This window comes from Panthera pardus, unplaced genomic scaffold (genome assembly GCF_024362965.1).
Source record: "Panthera pardus isolate Hobbes unplaced genomic scaffold, ASM2436296v1 HiC_scaffold_6, whole genome shotgun sequence".
Lineage (NCBI taxonomy): Eukaryota > Metazoa > Chordata > Mammalia > Carnivora > Felidae > Panthera > Panthera pardus.
In genome coordinates this window covers 71,904,342-71,927,408 of record NW_026526991.1, presented here as the reverse complement: position 1 = coordinate 71,927,408, position 23,067 = coordinate 71,904,342, and the positions used below count along the sequence as shown (strand labels likewise).

Genomic DNA, 23,067 nt, shown 5'->3' with positions numbered 1-23,067 from the left:
AGACCTACATTCTTCTGTATTTTCTTCCTTATTAAACAGTTGTTTGTTCTTAGTGTAAAGTTGAAACAGAACTGTTTTCTGCATATGGTTTGAAGTAGAGACCTGTCTTCCCTCCCATATGGAAAACCAATTAAAGAGTCCACTCTGTTTCCCTGATAGAAAATGCCATCTCTAGCACTTACCAACTTTTCAAATATGTATAAATCGATTTCTGAACTCTCTATTCTATTAATCCGCCTTTTCCTGCATTAAGACTATACTACTTTAAAATTTTTTTTTAACATTTTATTTATTTTTGCGAGACAGAGACAAAGCATGAGCAGGGGAGGGGCAGAGAGAGGGAGACACAGAATCCGAGGCAGGCTCCAGGCTCTGAACTATCAGCAGAGCTGGACACGGGGCTCAAACTCTTCGAACCGTGAGATCATGACCTGAGCTGAAGTCAGATGCTAAACTGACTGAGCCGCCCAGGCGCCCCAAGACTATACTACTTTAACTATCATAAATTTATATTTTACTTTTTTGAGGTATAATTTACATAAAGTATACAGTTTGATTTTTTAAGTATTATACACCCTCAATGTGATCCAACCCAGATCAAAATATTAACATTTCTCATGCTCTAGAATGCTCCCTCCCAATCAGTACCATATTTCCAAGAAAATCACTATGCTGACCTCTATCACCATAGATTAGTTATGCTTTTTTTTGTAATTAAGTAGGCTCCACGACCAATGTGGGACCTGAACCCACAACCCTGAGATCAAGAGCTGCATGCTACACCACTGACTGAGCTGGCCATGCACCCTTCCTTCTACTTGTTTTTGAACTTCCTGTGAACGAAATCATACAATACGTAATATTTTCTCATTTCTATGTTCAACGTTAAGCATGGGAGATTCATCCCATGTTGTGTGTAGCAATTTATTGTCATTGCCATCCATTCTAAACACTGCCAAGTTTAAAATCAGTCTTGCTATCCAATGGCACAATCCCCTCCTCATTGTTCTTTTTCTTCTTTCGGACCTGTCTTGGTTATTCTTGGGGCTTTACTTTTGTATATGAAGGTCATTTTCTACAAAAAAAAAAAAAATCCTATTGGGATTTTTGTCTGAAACTATACACAATCAATCACAGAGGAGTAACTTTTTTAGTAATATACTTCCCATATAGTATATCCTGCCTTTTACTCATGTCTAATTTTATGTCCTTAAATAAACTTTGGGCACTTTACAGAATTGGCTGTAAAGGAGAAAGTTTTTATTATATAACTGGCTAGTGCCAATTTGAATGTTGACTTTATATCCAGTAAAATTAAATTCTATTAATAGTGTTAGCTTCGGAGGCTCCTGGATGGCTCAGTTGGCTGAGCAATCCAACTCTTGATTTCAGCTCAGGTCATGCTTCCCAAGGTTGTGGGATCCAGCCCCACATCAGGCTCTGTGCTGAACATGAAGCCTGCTTAAGATTCTCTTAAGATTCTCTCCCTCTGCTCCTCTCCCTTGCTTGCATGCTTTCTCTCTAAAATAAAATTTTAAAAATAGTGTTGATTTTTAAAAAATGTTCTAAGGATATGTTCATCTCATTTTTCCTTTTTCAATTTTTTGGATTTCTTTCTCTTTTTTCTTATTAGTAAAGACATATTTGCTTATTCTTGACTTTAATGGGAATGTTGCTGCTTGAAAGAAAGTTTGAAAGACAGTCTTTACTGAAAGAAAAAGTTCACTTGTCATGGTGTGAGGGGTTTTTAAAAAAACATTAATGAGTGTTGACTTTTATCATAAACTTTTACTAAATCTTTCAAGACGGTTCCCCTAAATCTTGTAAGTTACACTGATATAATTTTCAAATAAAGAATTACCCCTACCATATCCTAATTAAAATTTTTATTTATTCATACATAAGATTGCTACTATTTGGGCCATTTTGCATAAAAATAGAATTATCTGTTCCGCAAAGTATATGTGAAATATGATTATAAATATCACAATTAAAACTATTTCTCTGATACGCCTTCCCACCAATGAGAATGGCTAGAACAAAAAAGACAGATAATGAAAGTGTTGGCGGTGAAGGTGTGGAAAAATTGGAACCCTCATTCGCTGCTGGTGGGAAAGTAAAATGGCACAGCCACTTTGGGGAAACAGTCTGGCAGTTCTTCAAAAGGTGAAACATAGTTATCATATAATCTAGCAATTCTGCTCCTAGGTACATAACCCAAGAGAAATGAAAATGTATGTCCACACAAAAATTTGTACACAAATGTTGACAGCAGGGCTTTCATAATAGCCAAAAAATGCAAAACAGTCCAAATATCTATCACCTGATTAAAGGATAACCAAAATGTGGTATATCCATACAATGAGATATTATTTGGCTATAAAAAGAATAAAGTGCACTGATACATGCTACAACATAGTTGGACCTTAAAAATATTATGCTAAGCAAAAGAAGTGAATCACAAATGGCCACACACATATTGAATGATTTCATTTATGCAAAATGTCAGAGTAGGCAAATTTATAGAAGGAGAGTAAATCAGTGGTTGCACAAGGATGGAGGGTTTGGGGAAAATTGGGAATGACTGCTAATAGGTACAGTTCTTTTTGGGTGATGAAAATATTTTGAAACATTGTGTTAATGTCTACAGAACACTAAAAATGCTAAAAACCACTGAATTACACGTTTAAAATGGATAAGTGACAGAATTTGTGGATGACAGCTCAATAAATTTGCTATTTTTAAAAACCTATACCTCTCAGGGAAATCTACTGCAACTTTAATTACTTTAATGGTTTTCTTTACAAGTTTGGAATGATTTTTTTCCTGGAAAATAATCCATTTCACCTGGTTTTTAAAAGTTTATATACATACATATACATACACATACATATACATATATATATAAGTGATTTCTTGTGATTCCAAAATTATAATTGCACTTGTCATTATATCTCACTTTTTTTTTTATATCTCATTAAATTTTATTATTTCCATCATGGTTTTTGATGAGTACATCCAGAACTTAATCAACTAAAAAGAACCAGTGTTGATTTGAATAAACATTGCTCTCATTTTTATTGTTGATTATCTTCTATTTCACCAAATTCTACTTGTGTTTTTATTTCCTTCCCTCCTTCTTTCTTAGCTTTTGTTTTTTGTTTTTTTTTTTTTTTTTTTAGTTTTTGAGTTGAGTATCTGGCTCATTTATTTTCTTTCAACCTGATACATGCATTTAAAGTTACAAATTTACTCCTGAGGACCACTTTTCCTGTATCCTTCAAGTTCTGATACAATGCTTTTGTCACAATTCAGCTTTAATTATTTGACAGTTTCTTTAATTTTTTTTTTAAATTCTTGAAAATGCTTGGTCATTTTTTCTTCAATACCGCTTCTCCTTTATTCTCTGTATCTTCCATTCCAAAACTCCAATCAGATCTATACTAGAGCTTTTCAATCCACCTCTACAGTGGCTTAGCTTTTCTTTCATATTTTTCATCTTTTTATTTTCCTGGTTGGTGTCCTGGAAGATTTATCAGTTTTAGCCTGAAATTAATAACTTCTCTCTTCAGCTGAGTCTAATCATTTTTTTTGCCCATTTATTGAGTTATTTTTATAACTAGCTATATTTTTTTATTTCAATTAGTTACTCCATATATCTCAACATATTTATTGCTTCTTGACTGTTCTTATTCAAATATAATGCAATATGCTCTGAATGAGAAAAGGGGATATATTTTAAGCTAATACACTTTTATGTGAAATGTTCTTTGAATGTTATCCACTACAAAACTCTTCTTTAAAGAAAAAAAAAAATCCACTTCTTAAAAGTTCTCTTGACTGCTATTCTACCAAATGTACCCCACTGTGCCTACCTGTATCAAGGCATGGAAAAAACAAGCTCTATTATTCCCATTTTAGAATGAGAGAAATTGAAGCACAATATGGTTCTTTTTAAAATACTTTCTCAACTTTTTTTTGAAAAATATCAAAACCACAAAAAAAGTTGAGAAGTACAATGTCCTGCATACCTTTTACCTAGATTCAAAATTGTTAACATATGCCACATTTGCTTTATTTCTCCTTTTCTCCCTCTCTACATACAAATATACCACACATTTTTTTCTGAATCCATTTGTGAACCCATCGCAATATTTCACTTCAAAATTTTTCAGCATGTTATCTCTAAAGAATAAAAAATAAGGATAGTCTTAATATCCCATACTACTATCATACCAAAGAAATTAAATAGCTTGATTAAAATTGAATAGCTTCTTACATGGATGTGCAGAAGCAAATTCAAAACAAGCATTTAAGTCATCTCACTAAATGTTCTTTATCTTGTTTTGTCTAAATGGAGCAGAACTGGTTCTCTGGTGAGATTCACACTCAATCTGTCATTTCCTTCCTTCAGTAACCCTGAATTAAATTTCATTTACTGCTTCTTCAGATAGGTATTCTTAAATCCAAGCATTTCTGAAAATCAAGCAATAATCTTCAAAGTTATTCAAACCTCAAAAATCAAGTACACTGAATTTCCGGTTTGTTTACTAACAGTAAATGAGTCTTAAAATGAGACAAACTAGTTAACTCTCTTAAAACTATACACTATTGGGGCGCCTGGGTGGCTCAGTCGGTTAAGTGTCCGACTTCAGCTCAGGTCACGATCTCACGGTCTGAGAGTTCGAGCCCCGCGTCGGGCTCTGGGCTGATGGCTCAGAGCCTGGAGCCTGCTTCCGATTCTGTGCCTCCCTCTCTCTGCCCCTCCCCCGTTCATGCTCTGTCTCTCTCTGTCTCAAAAATAAATAAATGTTAAAACTATACACTATTTTAATGTCCCACAGAAGTTTATAGTGTGCTAAACAATCACAATTTCACTCTTCCAGTTTTAAAAGGAAAAAAACTGTTGTTCTTAAGAACTTACAAAAAGGACTGATAAGCCAAATGAACCTGCTCTACAAATAAGAAAACTAATGAATATATTCATGAACAACTCATTTTCTTCTATCAACTACATGAAAAACTAGTTTTTTAATGGGTACAACTTAAACTCAATCTCTGACGTTAGGAACTAAATAAGACTAAAAACAATAAAATCCTATCCTTGTTTTCAATGACCATACAAATCAGCTTAAGTGTTTCACACTGGAAGGAACAGCAATACAACCTAAAGCTAATAATGTTTAAAGGTGAAACTGTCATACAGATGAAAATTATATCCATAATCACAGAAATGTTTAAGATAAAAAGATGTTTAGGATCAATCTACAATCAAATAATAGTTAACAGGAGTGTTTACTATGTGCTGTTAGGCACTAAGTATATCCCACGATTCAATTAATTCAATCCTCATAGCAATCTCATTTCTCCACTGAGGAAACATAGGTCACAGAGAGATGCTAGCACAAAAGGAATTATGTAAGGGATAGGACTTGACTTCAACCTTAGAGTACAGAAAAGTAGAATGAGGTCATTTCAAAAAATTGGAAAAGCACAAGCCTTAAAGCATAAATATAACAAGTATCCAAGTAAGACCAAAAGAAAAGTTTCAAAATGGAGAAATTAAGGCTGGATAAATAGGATGGGATTGTAAGAGGTCTTACATACCTAGCAAATGGATGAAAATTTTATAAAACAGCTTGAATAGAGCACCACTACAGGCTCTTTATGTGTTAAAAGTGCCCTTTTAAAAAAGACAACCTGGTAACAATACAGAATGAGAGAAATGAGAAGGTATTCTGTCCAATTCTAACATTTACATACCAGTGCAATAAACTGTCTGATACCTATGGAATCTGAGAGTCCACAGTGAACCAACTGGGCCACCCATCACATCAATAAGGCCATCTATTATGAACAAGGAAGTAGTAAACAGAGCTGAACACACCCTGAATTATTTTCCAAATATACCTACAATGAAGTTAAAAGGTACACTGAAAACTATGTCAGTAAGAAATGCTACATAATTAACATAAAATTACTTTTGCTGCTCAGTACTATGCCAAAAGAATTTGGCCAAATTTGGCATAAGCATAACTTTTACAGTATAAGTATTTACTTCATATAAATGCAACATCACAAATAAAGGAATTTATAAAATAATTCAACACACAGCTTCCTTAAATTGCTTTAGAAGTATTACACTATTTACCAAAAGATAATAGACACATAATTTTTATAAAAAAACAACTATTATGTAAATGATACTCTTTAAATTTAACGTCACACTTATTCATACGCCCATCAAGAACTAGGTATTTATAACTCATATAATAAATTCCACAAATCTACATCAAATTTACAAAAAGAAGCTATCTCAAACAACTTTCCTCTTGGTAATTAAATTCCTTCTAAAGAGAAGAAATGTGAGAAAAAAAATCTCAAATTTGCAAAAACTAGATTACTCACCAGTAACTTGAGTTATCCTATTGGGTCTTTTCCCTCACAGATCCACCTCTCTTGCCCTTCTGTCCAGCATGAGAATCTTCCTGATGGGCATCCACTGGAACTGAGGGGGCATGCAGTACAGATGTATATGTAAGAAAGTTGGGGGGAGGGGATTTGGGAGATGCTAGAGACATGCTTCAGTGCACTTGCTTACCTTCCTGAAATTGGAAATTTCAACGGTTCCTTGGTCCTCGAGGCATTCACAATAGCTTCAAAGAATGTGGATCTGTGGAGATTACCCAATAGGAGAACTCCAGTTACTGGTAAGTGATCCAGCTTTTTCTTCTCTATCAGAATAAGAAGATTAATTTTATTTGAGATTATTAATACCCATAGAACTACAGGGGAAAGGAGTGTAAATTTACCAGGTAACTGTATATGAATGCACCAAAATAAACACAGAAACAAAACGCATTCCTGGCATTATCAGAAAGAGAAAGAAAAGAAAATACGATTTGAATGGTTTCATTTTTAAATTCCCATTATAATGGCAGCTATATCTTAATATACAAAAATATCAGCTATCAGACTATTCCATTTCACTGAAACAACACCGTCACTCTTTAATATTAGTAAAAGTATAATTAGTTGATCAAAATCTGCCATTTCTTAACTAGTCATTGTCATTAACCTTCACCGAATTTTGGTGTAGCAGCCACAGTGAACTACAATCTGTAAGACTTCAGATAAAAAGCATCAATAAAATTCCTTTTTCTCACTAAGTCTTTAAAATAGCCACTTACCACCAATAAGAAACCAGCCACACACACATATAGAAGTATGCCAGACCACTGATAAGAATGCTGATTTTAATTTAAATATGTGCACAAAGTAGAAATCATAGTTGTTGTTTTTTTTTTTTTAATTTTTTTAACGTTTATTTATTTTTGAGACAGAGAGAGACAGAGCATGAACGGGGGAGGGTCAGAGAGAGAGGGAGACACAGAATCGGAAGCAGGCTCCAGGCTCTGGGCCATCATCAGCCCAGAGCCCGACGCGGGGCTCGAACCCACAGACCGTGAGATCGTGACCTGAGCCGAAGTCGGACGCTTAACCGACTGAGCTGCCCAGGAGCCCCAGAAATCATAGTTTTAACTGTTATACTTTTAAAATAATTGTCTAAAAATGGTCCTGTCATTAAAAACAAAAACCAACAAAAAACTGACTTCTAAAAAAAGGTCTTCTCAACAGAACTTTATTTTGAAGTTCACATGAAAACATACTATTACCTTTAATTCAATACATATTAATCAGGTAAAGACTAGTTTCTGTTGAAGATAGAGATATATTTCAGTAATACTCCTCCCTCTTACCATTATGCTGCTAAATAATCATCTTCTGCCCTCAAGAAACAAAGTTTTTATGTTTCCTAATTCTATAGAAACAAAGATAATGCATAGTTTTTCTCTGTTTTAAAAGTGAATAGGATTAAGAGGCGCCTGGGTGGCTCAGTGGTTAAGCATCCAACTCTTGATTTCAGCTCAGGTCATGATCTCATGGTCGTGAGATGGAGCCCCATATCAGGCTCTGCACTGGGCATGGAGCCTGCTTGGGATTCTCTATCCCCCTCTCCCTTTGCCCGCCCCCCCCCCATAACAAAATAAAATAAAAATATTTTTAAAATAAAATAGGATAAAATGGTGTATAAATTCATCATTCAACAAAAATAAGTTGAACACGTAATTCTCATGAAAATCTTACATTTCACTCTTGTTATGATGGAATGTTTGCATTTGGTATTAAGTCGACAGCACACGTCAAGATTTTTGCTAGATTGTTACTTAATTTGAAGATATAAATTGTCTTGTATATAAATTATATACTTTTTAAAGTAAATCTGGGTTTTAAAAAATAGTTTAATGCATTTGTTTTTAAATGACCCATTCATACAAACAGGGCACTACAGACCTCCATTTCTAACTGTAATACAGAGATAAATATCAAAAGGGTCCTCTAGTTAAGTTTTCCAGATTCCTAGTTAACTTCTAGTACCTGAAGAGTACCTGGCATAAAGGTCCTACATGTTTGGATTAATAAAGTAAATACAGGTGCAATAATCCAAACATTTCAAACTTTTGGCATCATCTAGGATAAAAAGTATCACTAAGAACTAAATAATAATTCCCAGTTTTTATTTATAACAAATTTAGACTCATGAATTTAAAATAGAACCAACTGCATTTTTAAACTAATTTAAGATAATTAAAATATCTTGAAAATATTTTAAAGTAACCAAAAGGGTCACTTAGAGACCAGCACTGAAAGCTATTTGTTGTTATCATGCCATTACCTCAACTAAGACAGATTTTATCAGAATAGCTTAGAAAAGTACTTCCAGAAATTAGGATGCTCTATTTAAAACTATCTTGTGTAAGCCCTAATAATTACAACACTCATTCACAAAAAGGTACTCCTTAGTAATTAAGAATCAAATCAAGTATTTCGGTAATGAAAAATCTATTCCATAAAATCAATCTAAACTTGTGAAAAAACTGCTTAGAAAAAAACGTGGTAGCTAACTTTCACTTCCACTACTACCCCTGGTTCGGACATTATATTTTAGCTAGAAGCAATTTAAATTACAACTAGTTTTGATGATTCCATGTACCTTATTTTCTAATTTTCAATTAAGATTTAAAATTCTTATGGAAATTATTATGGTTGTGGGAAGTTATTCACCATAAATCCTGGACTTGGAATCCTATAACAGCATAATGAAATTTAACATTATACACATATTCATGCATATTTAAATGACACTACTGATGTTTCATATGTAAACAAACAATGGGGCATATGTGTTTATATTTGAATTGAGTCCATTATGACTTTTCTCCCTTTTCAGTCCATGATACACTCTCCTCAGGGTCCCCAAATTATAAATACCACCCATTTCCTAATCAAAATTTCCTTTTCCTCAGTTTTTAACTTTCATTTTTATTTTTTTTAGTTTATATCCAAGTTAGTTAACATACCACTATATGTTATTTGTTCCTTTCCCTCATTTAATCCACCATTTCCCACTAATCCACAGAGAAACAAAAACAATACTATTTTCTCATTAATATAATTAACTTAAAATCAAAATGGCAAGAACTCTACTCATCTGTAAAATAAGGATAACAACAAAACCTAGTTCACGGGACAGTATTGGGAATTAAGTTAATGTAAATAAAGCTTTAGACCCAATGCCCAGAATCTAACTATATACATCAAACTGTTGACATAATCATCCAGAAATGGTTTTCAAGTGATTTTATACACTTTTAGAGGGATATAGTCTACATAAGAAAACTACATAAAAGAACTACATAAAGAAATTCTAAACTTAGAGATTTGTTTATAATAATTTCGGTACTATTATTTTGAAACTATATATATTTTTTAATGTTTATTTTTGAGAGATAGAGAATGAGAGAGAGAAAGAGAAGAAGCCACAGAATCTGAAGCAGGCTCCAGGCTCTGAGCTATCAGCAAAGAGCCCAACGCGGGGCTCAAACTCACACACCATGAGATCATGACCCGAGCCAAAGTCGGACACTTAACTGACTGAGCCACGCAGGCGCCCCTGAACTAGATTGTTTATACTGCAAGATAAAGAAAATAAGTAATTGATGTTACTGATTAGGAATCACCAATTACAACATAAAAGCTGTAAGAACATGTTAATATCAAAACTCAATTCCAAATACCACTATACACTTGCGATTTTTTAAAAAGGCATATAATTTGGAAATAGTTAATAAAAGATTCCAGGCAGCAATTAGTAAATAAATCACTATCATTATCAGATTAACTTAAAAACTATATCTGCTAATAATATAAAACCAGGCTTTACATTAGATTTACTTTAGTAAAGGAAGTTACTCAACTTTACAAGTTGCCAGAAACATTTATACAAATTGTTTTCCATGTCCCAATACCTGATTTTTATAAGCTAGAATTTTACAACTGTTGACAAATTCTAAAACGAAAACATGAGAAAAACAGCATATATTCATGTTATTGACTGACATTTGATGGTGAAAATACTAATATTCAAATTGTTTGGAAGCTAAAGGGGAAGGATGGTAGCAGAACCCCTGCTTTGGACAAAAGAATTTCTCATTTATTTATCTTATATTTTGAATTTCCCCCCATCTTTTCCTTCCAAGAAAGAATTCTGCAACAACAACAAAAAGTTTAAACTTTAAAGGATAGCGTGGTGGGTAACCTCTAAGACTGCCCACAATGATCCAACCAACCTCTTGGTATGCAAGCCCTTCTGTAATTTCCTCCCCCAGAATATAGGCTGGATTTAGTGACTGATTTCTCAGGAAGAGAATGTGGCAGAAGTAATGGGATATCACTCCCAATATTAGGTTATAAAAAGACTGGCTTCTTTTGGGGGCTCTCTCTGATACCTTGTTTTGGAGTAAACAAGGTGCCATATGGTGAGCAGCCCCATGGAGGGGCCCATGTGGCCAAGAAACTGATGTCTCTGGCCAACAGCCAGAGTCCTGAGGCCTGTCGACAGCCATGTGAGTACTTGGTAGCAGGTATTCTAAGGCCTCCTGACAACCACACGAGTGAACCTGAAAGTGGATCCTCCCTCATTTGAGCCTGAGACCCTGAGCAGCCCAAATCACCTGATAAGCTGCTTCTAAATTCTTGACTCAGAAAGGAGGATAAGGTAATAAATGTTTATTATTTTCAGACAGTAAATTTTGAGGTAATTTGTTATACAAAATTACAATTTGTCTAAGTGCACAGCAGCCCTGAAACTGGTTGCTGTGTCTGCAAGCTTTTTTTTTTTTTTACTGAATGATGTTAAGAACTAATTAATTTAGATATAAAGAAGTCTACGTTACCTCAACCCCCAGAATAAAATATTACTCTACTGGCTGTCAAATAGCATCCCTCACTTCCTACCACCTCTTCTACTATGCTAAATATTAACCAATTGTCCAGTGACATAATGCTGTGTAGTTTTTCTTTCACAACATTTTATATTCTACTCATTCTTCCTAATACCTTAATCATATTAATTAATCTTCAACAATATTGTGATCTTCCTAATTTAACAGATGCCCCAGGTCCCTTAATTATGCACCACATTTTATAAGCCATATCTTAAAATGGGATACTTCCATAGACAGTCAATATCATCTACTCTTTATAGCTTCTAGTACAAGGAAACATTTTCCTGATCCTAGTCCAAAACGTCAGGTGCATCATATGTAATCCTTTATTCACCAACTATAGTTAGTATCCAAGTTAACATACAAAAATAACAGCTAATGGTACTCTCAATGCTAACAATTATGCCAGCATGAAAATGAAGTCTAACTTTTACTGTAATTATGTCCTTTTTCTCAACTTTTGATATTAAAATTAACCTGACCAGACTCTAAGCCCTGCATTAGTTTCCAAATCAATTCTTAATAACCATCTCTAAAATGTGTAAGTGCATATTTTCTGTATAATCTGATTTTATAAAACAATGGCAAATTTTTCTAACAAATTCCAATATAGTCTGAAGTTAACACTGACAGTTTTCAAACTACTGCCCATATTCTAAATAATAACTTTGTTATTCAGCAGTCATAACATCTGAATCATGAATCACATCAAATCCAATTTACTCCACAGATGCCTATTACTTTATGAACCAAACAGTTTTATGAAAAGTGCTGTGATTTGCCTGGTTAGATGATCAATAAAGATTGCTATGATTCATTCCTTCTAAAAACAACAAAAAGGATTACTCAAACCATACACGCTCCCCCACAATTATACTATTACATTTACTTACCACTTAAAAAAATTCTTGATACCAAGGTGGACCCAATTTTTTATATTAATTCTATTAACTGTTATAGGTACAATCAGGAGCTACCTGTAAAAGTACAGGCTTAATGATAGATTTTACTGGATAATTAGAGCATTCTTGAGAAAGTTAGTTACTAACATAATTTTACTCATCTCCTGACCTACAAATATTAACTTCCTTTATTTAACCTGTAGATACAATTTAGAACTACTGTAACTACCATGAAAAGCTTAGTACAAGCACTTTGCAGGATTATCTTGTTATAACCTAAAATATAAATTTTAACAGTCGTTAAAATAAACATTACACAGAATGCAAGAGAAAAATTAAGATTCTATCTGAAGAACAGCCATTTGACATGGCTCACTACATCCCCTCGTTTTGAAAACAATCTCTTCCCAGTTTCTGTAACATTACATTCTGCCAGTTTCTTACTGCCTATTTCTCTTTCTCCTCCATTTCTTCATCTTGGTGGACACAAAAAGGTCGTAATGTTTCCTGGGTTCTCTTTTCTCATGCTATGCAGTCTATTCACTCCCTGATCTGTCTTACCTACTTCCATAACTTCAACTCAATCATGTATGCTGATGACTATCAAGTATATATTCATAGCCCTGTCCTCCTTTGTAAGCCCACGCCTCACATATCCAACTGCCTCACAGATCTCCCCTCTCAGATTTCCCTCAGATACCTGAAATTCAACAAATCTAAAAGTGAACTACTACCTTTCCCCAAAACTGTCCCTCTTCCTGTTCCCTTTGTCAGTGTAAAGCACATTTATCCAGCTGCTTACCTGAGCCAGAATCCTGGGATTCATCCTTGATTCTTCCCTCTCTATAACCCAACTTCCTATCTCCCATAACCACCTCCAGCCATCCATCAAGTCCTATCAATTTGCTCCTAAATGTATCTAGAATCCATTCATTTCTGTCTCCCACTGACATTATCCTTGTTCTGGCCACTACTGTATCTTGCCTAGACCTATTGTAATGGCTTCCACTAAATGGTTTCCCTGCCTCTAGTTCAGATTTAACAAACAAGCATGACATTATGACAAAATAAAATGCTATTAGTTGTGGTTTAAAGTATACATTATACTGATGGCAAAAGAAAACATTTTTAAACTGCTGAAAAAGCTGCACATGAAGGTAACTTTGGTTAAACGGGCATAATTAAACATAATACATCCAACTCAGACTGATAAAATGAAACATTATATAAACATCGCTTAAAAAACAAGAAATGGAAAACAGCTTAAAGCAGCAATCAGATACATGATAAAGAGTCTTTGCAGTTAAGCATTACCAATATCTATGCAAGACACAGTGACAGGCACTGGGAATTTTTATTACTATTTATAATTATCATCATAATTAATTAACTAAGAGCTATGCTAAGTTCCTTAGATCATTTATCACATTGAATCATCACCATAAAGCTGTATGGTTATATGGCTGTAAATGGCAAGGTGGGGATTTAAGCTGAAATAGGATTCCAGGACAAATGGTAAAGCGATTACAGTGATTTCTCCTAGGAAGGAGAAAGAAACAGAAACAAAATGATTTCAATACACTATGTAATTACAACCACCAGATTTTTGGATAGAATGCTTCAAGAATAATTCAAAGGACATTCATTCTGGCCTAGAGATAAAGATATGCTTCTTGAGAGATGATGCTTGAGCAAACATAAAGACCAAAAAAGAAAATTTTGGAGGATGGAACAGTATGAGGCAGAAAAAACAACATAATATACAAGATGACAGAGTGGCCTAAAAAAGATCATGACCATGCTTTCTGACAATCCAACCCTGAAAACAGACTTACTTTTTAACTATGGCAAACAGTAAAAAATGTTTTTAACTGTTCAACTCTTAAGTCTATAAATACTGCTTACCACTATTACACTAACAAAGTGCTTTTTAGAAGTTAAAACTTTCACTGGTAATCCCCAAATGTTTATGTGACAAGTCACATCTGGTTACCAGGGGACACACCCCACCCCCAACAGCACGCAAGGAGGGGAAGAGAGGAAAGAGAAGAGGGAGGGACGGGGAAAGGGCAGGTACATGAAATTGTAAAATTATCCCTGAAATAATTTGTGGAAATGTTATCCTTTAGTAGAAGACCCTTATTCTTATGTTCTGGTTTTGTCAGCTACCACATTTGAACCCACATGCTTGACGATAGGGACTGTTACACCCCTAACGGATATCAAGTATTATATCACCACTCATGTATTTGATGGTTTTAGCTAACATTTTCTGAGGACTTACTATATGCCAGGTACTGTCAAGTATTTTGCAAGACTTATCTCATTTAATCCTCACAACAACTCTGTGAGGTAGGTGTTATTATCAAGTCCATTTTATAAATGTAAAAACTGAGACTCAAAAGTTGATTAACTTTCACAAGGTCACACAGCTAGTAAGTGGTGAGATCAATATTTAAGCCGAAACAATCAAGCTCCAGAGTCCAAACTCTTCATCACTATACTACAGGGAACTACTGTAGGGAACTCTGAAATACTGAAAAAAAAAATTTTTTTTTTTTGCTTTCCATTATACTGAATACGCCTAAAAATTTAAAACAAACATGTAGGAGCGCCTGGGCGGCTCAGTCACTTAAGCATCCAACTCTAGATTCGGCTCAGGTCATGATCTCACCATCGTTGTGGGATGGAGCTCCACATTGGACTCTGTGCTACAGCATGGAGCCTGCCTGGGATTCTCCTTCTCTCTCTCCATCCCTCCCACATGCGTACACGCTCTTTCTCAAAATAAGTATTTTTTAGAATAATAAAATAAAATAACATGTAGGCAAAAAAATAAAACTAGATAAATTTTCCTGCACCAAAAATATGTATAATGAAGTCCTACACAAGTGGAATATGGAAAGATCACAATTAAACTGTCAATTACCAAGGAATATTACAGAAAAATGCCATGTGATCAGAGGCATTAAGTTTATGGAAAATTGGCGAGGGAATACTACCCAAATGTGATAACCACATTCATATAGATAATGGAATAGCCTTATCCATGTCACCAAAAACTATAATTTGATGACATGATGAATTTAATATATTTCTTGTCTATAAATTATACTGGTTATCACTCAACTAATTAATGATTATATAGCTCTAGGTTTTACCAGCCTTGGTCTTTGAAAACAGAGGAAAGGGGGCACCTGGGTGGCTCAGTCAGTTAAACGTCCGACTTCGGCTCAGGTCATGATCTCATGGTTCATGGGTTTGAGCCCCACATTGAGCCCCATGTCAGGCTCTGCACTGACAGTGCGGAGCCTACTTAGGATTCCCTCTCTTCATCTCTCTCTGCCTCTCTCTCTCTCTTTCAAAAATAAATGGATAAACATAAAAAAACTTTAAAAATCTTAAAATTTTTTAAAAAGAGCAAAGTGTCTAACAAGATGGGTGAGAAGAAAGGAAAGATAAAGGGAAGGAGGGAGGAAGAAAAGGCTTTTCAAGGAACAAACTTTTTAATCTATGCATCACTACACAGAATTCATTATTAGCTCTTGCTTTTGAAACGTGTGGCTAAGAAGTCCAGTCACAATTAACCCAGCCTACGCTGAACAGACAAATTTAAGTGGTGGAAAGCTAAATGGAAGGAACAGGGCAGTGGTTTCAAAAAAAAACTGTTCCAATAGCAAAGCAGCTTCAGGAAATAAATTAAAAGAAACCCTAGTGAATAAAGTATATAAGAGCATAGATGACATAGCTGAAGTGGAGTGTGGGAGCATGGAGCCCCACTTGGTTGTTCCTGCTGGCAGTCACTGAGATAATTTCATGAGATTTCAGGGCTCCAACCAACACAATTCAAAACCCCTGTGTTCTTCTGAGGGAAGGCTAGCTCATTTCTACCCCAACAAACCTGTTACTTGATTCTAACCAGCAAAAACATTTTCTTACTCCCTTATTCCCTGCAACTTGCTCTCTCACAGGTTTCCCAAAGCCAGCTCTGAGTGAGCTGTATGGGTGAAGGAATGTATGGCTGTGTACAGATATCAGAAACAGGAATAAGAGGGAGGATGTGTTAACAGAGGCGGCATTTTTTGACATAAGAATTCATGAGGGAAGTGTTGGCCAGAGAGGGCACCATTAACAGAGACATACCCACGCTCAAATGTTGTACACAAATGCCTGCTCATATACACACTCGTACATGCAATGCTGCCTCACACACACATGCACCCCCAAAAGAAAGGGGAAAGCCCTTTGGAAAAAGCAGTTCAAGTAGAATGAATACCTCAGAGCCTTGCCCACCTCACTGTCTTATCTTGAAAAAAAACAGAGCAGTGCTTCTTGAATTTTAATGTGCATATGAATAATCTATAAAATGCAGATTATGACTCAGTAAATCCTCGGTGGGACTAGAGATTCTGCATTTTTTTTTTTAAGTTTTATTGATTAAGTCATCCCTACACCCAGCATGGGGCTTGACCTCACAAGCGAGATCAAGAGTCCCAGGTTCCTCCAACTGAGCCAGCCAGAAGCCTAGAGATTCTGCATTTCTAACAAGTTCCCAGGAAGTGTCTCTGCCACTGGTCTTTGGACCACATTTCAATAGCAAGGGCCTACAGAACAGAATGTCCCAACGAGTTCTGTATTATAATAGAGAAAAAATAAAACAAAATCCACTCAGGTAAAACTGAGAACTGCACAACTATATAAGCTAAAACAAATTCTTTTGGAGGATTCTCAGGACTTTCAATTTATTAAACTCTAAGAAGATAATGATACACAGTATTTTCCCAACTTTCTTGGCTTGTTTTCAAAAGCATTCCCTACCACCAGTGTTTGTGAGGCCTACTGGAGTACAGAGAGAAGGCAAGATGAGAGCTGTCTTGTGAAGTCAGAGAAACACCCCTGATTTAGAAATCTCCTCCTTTCTCCCATTCTTCCAGAGAGAGACACCTCAACTTCCCCCTTTTAAATGCTAATATCCACTTGTAAAAAACAGAAAGGAAACACACGTTAGAAACAGCGATCTCTGGCTGGAGAGATGTTGTGATGAGCATTCCTATTTTCCTCTTTTTATTTCTTTAGTATCTTCCATGAACATGTAATATTTTTATCACCAATTACTTCCTTAAGAAAAAACTAACTCTGCCCACCCCCCCCACCCCCGCCATGCTCAGGATATTTATTCACAATTACTTTATTTAGATTTACAGAACAGACAAAACAATAAGATTTTCTAGTAAAGGAAGAACTGCTGGTGGAGTGAAGAAAATAAAGGATGAGAAAGAAGGCAAGCTAGGGGAAAAGGAAAAAAAGCAAGCTAGAAATGAGTATTAAGAGACTTTGGGTCCTGGGGAGATCAAAGATAAACAGCAAAAAAGGATGGAAAAAGATCAAAGAAGACCAAAACAATTTTGCCTTCTCTGTCAATATACCTAGAGCTCTACTTTTTTTTTTTTAAAGTATATTTATCTATCTTGAGACAGAGCAAGAAGGAGAGGGAGAGAGAGAGAGAGCATGAGCAGGAGAGGGGCAGAGAGCAAATCCCAAGTATGCTCTGCCTTGACAGTGCTGAGTCCCACTTGGGGCTAGATCTCACAAACTGAGATCATGACCTGAGCTGAAATCAAGAGTCGACCACTTACCCAACTGAGCCACCCAGGCATCCCCTTAGAGTTCTACTTCTTAAACAAATACTTCTTTGGCATCTAATATTACCTACCTGCTGCTTTTGTTAAGTTGATCGTACCAGATCATCCTATAAAGTATGATAGCGTGCAAACGAACCCTGACTGGACCACAAAACATGTAAAAATGAAGTGGTTTAACTCATGTCTAAAAATTACCAGTGAGCTGCATAAACTTTTTATCATACACATATAGTAATATACACACATACAAATTGGTTATTAATTATACTATTAATGATTCTTAATATTTGTGTCCCCCCCAAAAAGGGAAATAATATTTACTGGGATTTTTCCTCTAAGAAATATTATGATATCAAAGTCAGAATATAAAGCACAAAAAAATGTTACTATAAGAGATATCAAGGGGCAGCTAGGTGGCTCAGTTGGTTAAGCGTCCAACTCTTAATTTCAGCTCAGGTCATGATCTCAAGGTTTGGAGTTCAAGCCACACATCTGGCGCTGAACTGACAGTGGAGGGACTGCTTGGGATTCTCTCTCCCCCTCTCTCTCTGTCCCTCCCTTGCTTACACTCTCTCTTTCTCAAAATAAACAAATATTAAAAAATATATCAATATGAAGTGTGTTAACAATTACATGTCAAAAATATTAGTTAGAGTTAACATGGGGGAAATAATTGACTGTCATTTTGTTCTTCATGCATTACACTGCTAGCCCAGTTTTAACATAAATTCTTATATTAGTGGGGTGCCTCGGTGGCTCAGTTGGTTAGGCCTCCAGCTTCGGCTCAGGTCATGATCTCGTGGTTTACAAGGTTCAAGCCCCGCATTAGGTTCTGTGCTGACAGCTCAGAGCCTGGAGTCGGCTTTGGATTCTGTGTCTCCCTCTCTCTCTCTGTCCCTATCCCCTCACGCTCTGTCTCTCTCTCCTTCAAAAACAAACATCAAAAAAAATTACTTAATTAAAAAAATTCTTATATTAGTTATAAGTAGTAGGTTTAATGTTAGCAATTATCAAGATGTACAGCGCTAGATCTATGTATACCAAATTTACAAGAAGAAATCCTTAAGAAGTTACTCGGTAGCAAATTTAAATGTTACCACAGCAAGGTAATAAAAGGGACTGGAAATCCAAGTATCTGAATCTGACATTACATGAACCAGCTACTGACTTTAAACAAGTCACAATCTTTCCAGGCCTGTTTTCTTACCTGTCAGGAGGATACTAGGCTAGAGCCATGAGTTCCAACACATAGAAAAGATCTCACCTAGCAGATTGCTCTGTTTTACCTGGCAGTTCTCAGTATAGCAACAAGAACTGAGCTGAAAATCCCAAACAAGAAGGATTTGCAAACAATGGTGGCCTCAACCTATTTTGAAAGTTTTAATACCAATATTTCTACCCCAAACCTCTTAAGACCTTTCCTACGAAGACAATCTTATCCCTCTATTATCAAGGTCTCAAGTAATAAAAACTCGCCAGTCTCAGGAAATTACTAAACCTCATGGAAGCTCTTGAAAGGTTCCTTCCAACTCTAAAATTCCAGGTAATTCTGTAATTTCCCATAATAAACAATACTGCAAAATGGAGTGTCTACTCAATCTTCTGAAACAGATTATCAATCACAGATCATATAACAAAAGGTAGAGATTTTAACATGCATGAAAGCCAATAAACAAAGCATTGTAGATATTTAGTAAATATTCGTTAAATCAAATCACAATGTATTTTACATACTTGCAATACCCTAAAATTACAAACTATCAAAGATAAAGGAAAATGTGTCTTAAGAAAATCTCAAACACCTGTTTCATTAAATCCTTGAATGAAAACTTGATATCCCACAAAATGCTAATCTTTCTACCAAAATATACTGGCTCTCTAACACCTCAGAAGAAAAGAAGAATAAGCAAAGAAATCTTTCACTCAAATAGTACAGTTTTATAAACTTCTCTATCAGAGACAAAAGAATGAAAAGATCAACCAGCAGTCAACCTGGATTTCAATCTAGGCTCTAACACTAAATCTGTGATTGGATGACCATCTTGCCCTCCTCATGTAGGGTGGTTTGATGAACAAATGTAAAGATATATAGGAAAGCATTCTGAACACAGAAAATTAGTATATGAATGATAAATAATTCAAAGATACTGCTTTTACTGAAACCACCAATAATAACAAAATTAATTTTGTAGCAGTATGTTATAAATATTATTTCAAACATATACTTTAACAGTAATGGCTACCATTCAATGATCATTTACTATGTGTAAGCCACTGTGATAAGGCTTTACAAAAATTTACTCATTTAATCTTCTCAACAATGCTTTAAAAAAAAAAAAAATACCCAAGTAGCATACTGAAGATCACTGCCAATATAATCAGTAATATAGTTGAAGAAACAGATGTTAAATTCAGTAATGTAGTCCCATTATAAAATTATTTTATTCTCAAAAAAATTGTTTCTGGGATTTTTAAATATATATAAATTTAATAATCTGTACCATCCTATGTAAACTTCTCAAAGGCAAATAATTTTAGTCCTCTGAAACCTTACTTCAATTATATAACAACTATCGTCTGAAAAACAGCAGTTTCTTTTAAAAATATACATTATTTATACACGCATACACATAGACATATACACAGAGAAAAGGGGAGGGTTTTACTTAGCAGTGACATGGCAGTTTCATTTGGCTGAAATTTCTTGAGAAAACTAACCAAACTGGAAATTGGTCATGATGTTAGAACACACTTTACCAAAAGTGCTTAACTAGCAATGACTACACCAATAACTGATTTCATTCTTGATTTGAGCATAGGACTTCTCCAAAAAGTAGGACTATACTGGAAAATTAATTGTACATTCCTTCTTCTGTTTACTCATTAGCAAATATCATTTATCTATCTTTGCTAGAATTCAAACCCTCACAGGCTGGAATTGGGTCTCATCTATAATTCTACAGTTCTAGCATAATTCCTGGCATATGGTATGTGTTCATTAAGCATATACCGAATTCTAGAATTTTGTTCACTACCATTTATTTCTGATACTTCAAACATGTACACATGTGGGTTCTTCTCCAAATAATGACTTCTACAACCTGTATCAAAATTCCAACTTCTTCAAAGCTTATAGAGTTTAAAAAAAACAAACCAATAACTTTTCCTTTCTAATACGTATATTCCTCTTTCAACAAACTTTCATTGGACACCCATTACTTCCCAGGCACTTTGTCAAGCATCTTTGAAAAAGGTAATGAAAAGCTCCCATTTCCCTTAAGAAACTCAAGGGAGTTTCTTGATAACAAGAGAGTAAATGCATACAGGTAGCAGAATTACCATATGCTAAATGATATAACAAAGGTAAGCATCACAAACTGAGGCACTATTTAGATTCTAAAACCAGAAAACAGCTACTCTCACGACTTTAACCAGTTATTCATCCTCTGGAGAATTCATCCTCTGAGAAAGAATACTCAGCTTCATGAAAAAGACACAAATCAACCCCGGATTTATGAGGAAATGCTGAAGCTAGATGAAGATCACAATCAGAGGTATGCACAAAAGACACACGAAGGCAGGCATGTTTGAGATTGGTCAAGGAGAATGTCACAGCCAACAGATACACAAACTAGGTTTGGAAGAATAAGCAGTTAACCAGGTAGGCGAAATGATAACAGAATTGTAGAAAAATATCAGCAACTACCCCTGTTAGTCTGACTCCGAACAACTGGAAATAGACAACTGGAAGCACAAGATGAGGGAAAATTCCATTATTTCTTTAATGTCTGCCTAATTTCTATAGTTGTATAGGTGTCTAATAATGTATATAATTGATCTATCTTTAAAGTAACAAGTTCATAGACAAAACAATACTATCTCAACCATAAATTAAAAATTAGCTCCATATTAATTATAATTAAATTTAATTTGTTCCATTAATTGTACCAGTAAATTCAAATAAATGCAAAATCTGAATTCTAAACTATTTTTCAATTAAACAATCTCAAATACCACAAATCTATGTTTAGTATATTCTAGTTTTTGATAGACCCTCAATGTCAACTAACTTTAAAAAACACTCAAAAGAGAACTTAAATATATTTCATTATATGCTGTACCTTTTCTTGATTTTAGTTTACTTTAGTCAAGAAATAATTCTCATTTGGGGCGCCTGGGTGGCTCAGTCAGTTAAGTGTCCAACTTCAGCTCAGGTCATAATCTCTGAGTCTGTGAGTTCGAGCCCGGCGTCAGGCTCTGTGCTGACAGCTCAGAGCCTGGAGCCTGCTTCAGATTCTGTGTCTCCCTCTCTCTCTGCCCCTCTCCTGCTCACGCTCTGTCTCTCTCTTTCAAAAACAAATAAATGTTAAAAAAAAAAAAAATTTTTTTTTAAAAAGAAGTAATTCTCATTTTTAGTTATACCATGCAAATTTCAATAATCTGAATAACAAGACCTAAATAAGTGGTAGTGAGATAACAAACAACCCTCCAAAGTTGTACTGTAAAAACACCAAGGTATAATATAAGGTACATTATCATTCTTGAAATATGAAACTAATATATTGTTACATGTCAATTAAAAATGATAAAGCTAAAAATGTTTCAAAATTGAGGGGCAAATTATAATTTTACTTGTACACATACATGTTTTTAAGTATAAGACAAGAACAAACATAATAAAAAATGTGAGATGCACAAAATTCTTTATGTTCTTAATTTTCAAAATAACTACATAGTTTGTTATAACATTACTATATTATAAAAATATTATTTCCGTGTTTAAAGACAAAGAAAGGTACGAAGACTCAGGGGTCACTTATCTCAGTTACTAATCTAACTGTAATAACTGTGCTTTTAATCAAGTAACAGCTTCAAAATACAAAACAAAACTGTGAAAAAATTTTTAAAAATTAATGCTAAAATATGTACCTACAAATTATGGACAAAATAGTCTGATAATATTTTTACAAGCATAGGCTTAGAAGTTTTGGGGGATGGGATGCCTGGGTGGCTCAGTCAGTTAAGCGTCTGACTTTAGCTCAGGTCATGATCTCACGGTTCATGAGTTTGAACCCCCCACGTCAGACTCTGTGCTGACAGTGCCAAGCCTGCTTGGGATTCTTTCTCTCTCCCTCTCTCTCTGCCCCTCCCCTGAATGCACACTTGTTCTACATA

The 23,067-nt window shown here is 34.9% G+C and overlaps 1 protein-coding gene across 11 annotated transcripts in view; it reads right to left on the bottom strand.

Annotated features, from left to right (window-relative positions):
* YAF2 (YY1 associated factor 2) overlaps positions 1–23,067 on the bottom strand; it is a 77,199-nt gene that overhangs the window by 46,339 nt on the left and 7,793 nt on the right. For 4 of the 11 annotated variants that reach the window (XR_008419701.1, XR_008419700.1, XR_008419703.1 and 1 more), the window contains exons 4-5: positions 6,602–6,673; positions 6,409–6,508 (exon numbers count right to left, since the gene is read on the bottom strand). The exons of 2 other annotated variants lie outside the window; for them this stretch is intronic. Coding sequence is in view for 2 of the 9 variants with exons in the window: in XM_019452474.2 (XP_019308019.1) it covers positions 6,602–6,734 (133 nt within the window). In the remaining 7 variants the exon portion in view is untranslated. Of the gene's footprint in view, positions 1–876; positions 1,076–6,408; positions 6,509–6,601; positions 6,735–23,067 lie in introns of those variants that run through there. 5 more of the 11 variants (XR_002080820.2, XR_002080821.2, XR_008419704.1 and 2 more) reach the window with 5 other exon arrangements.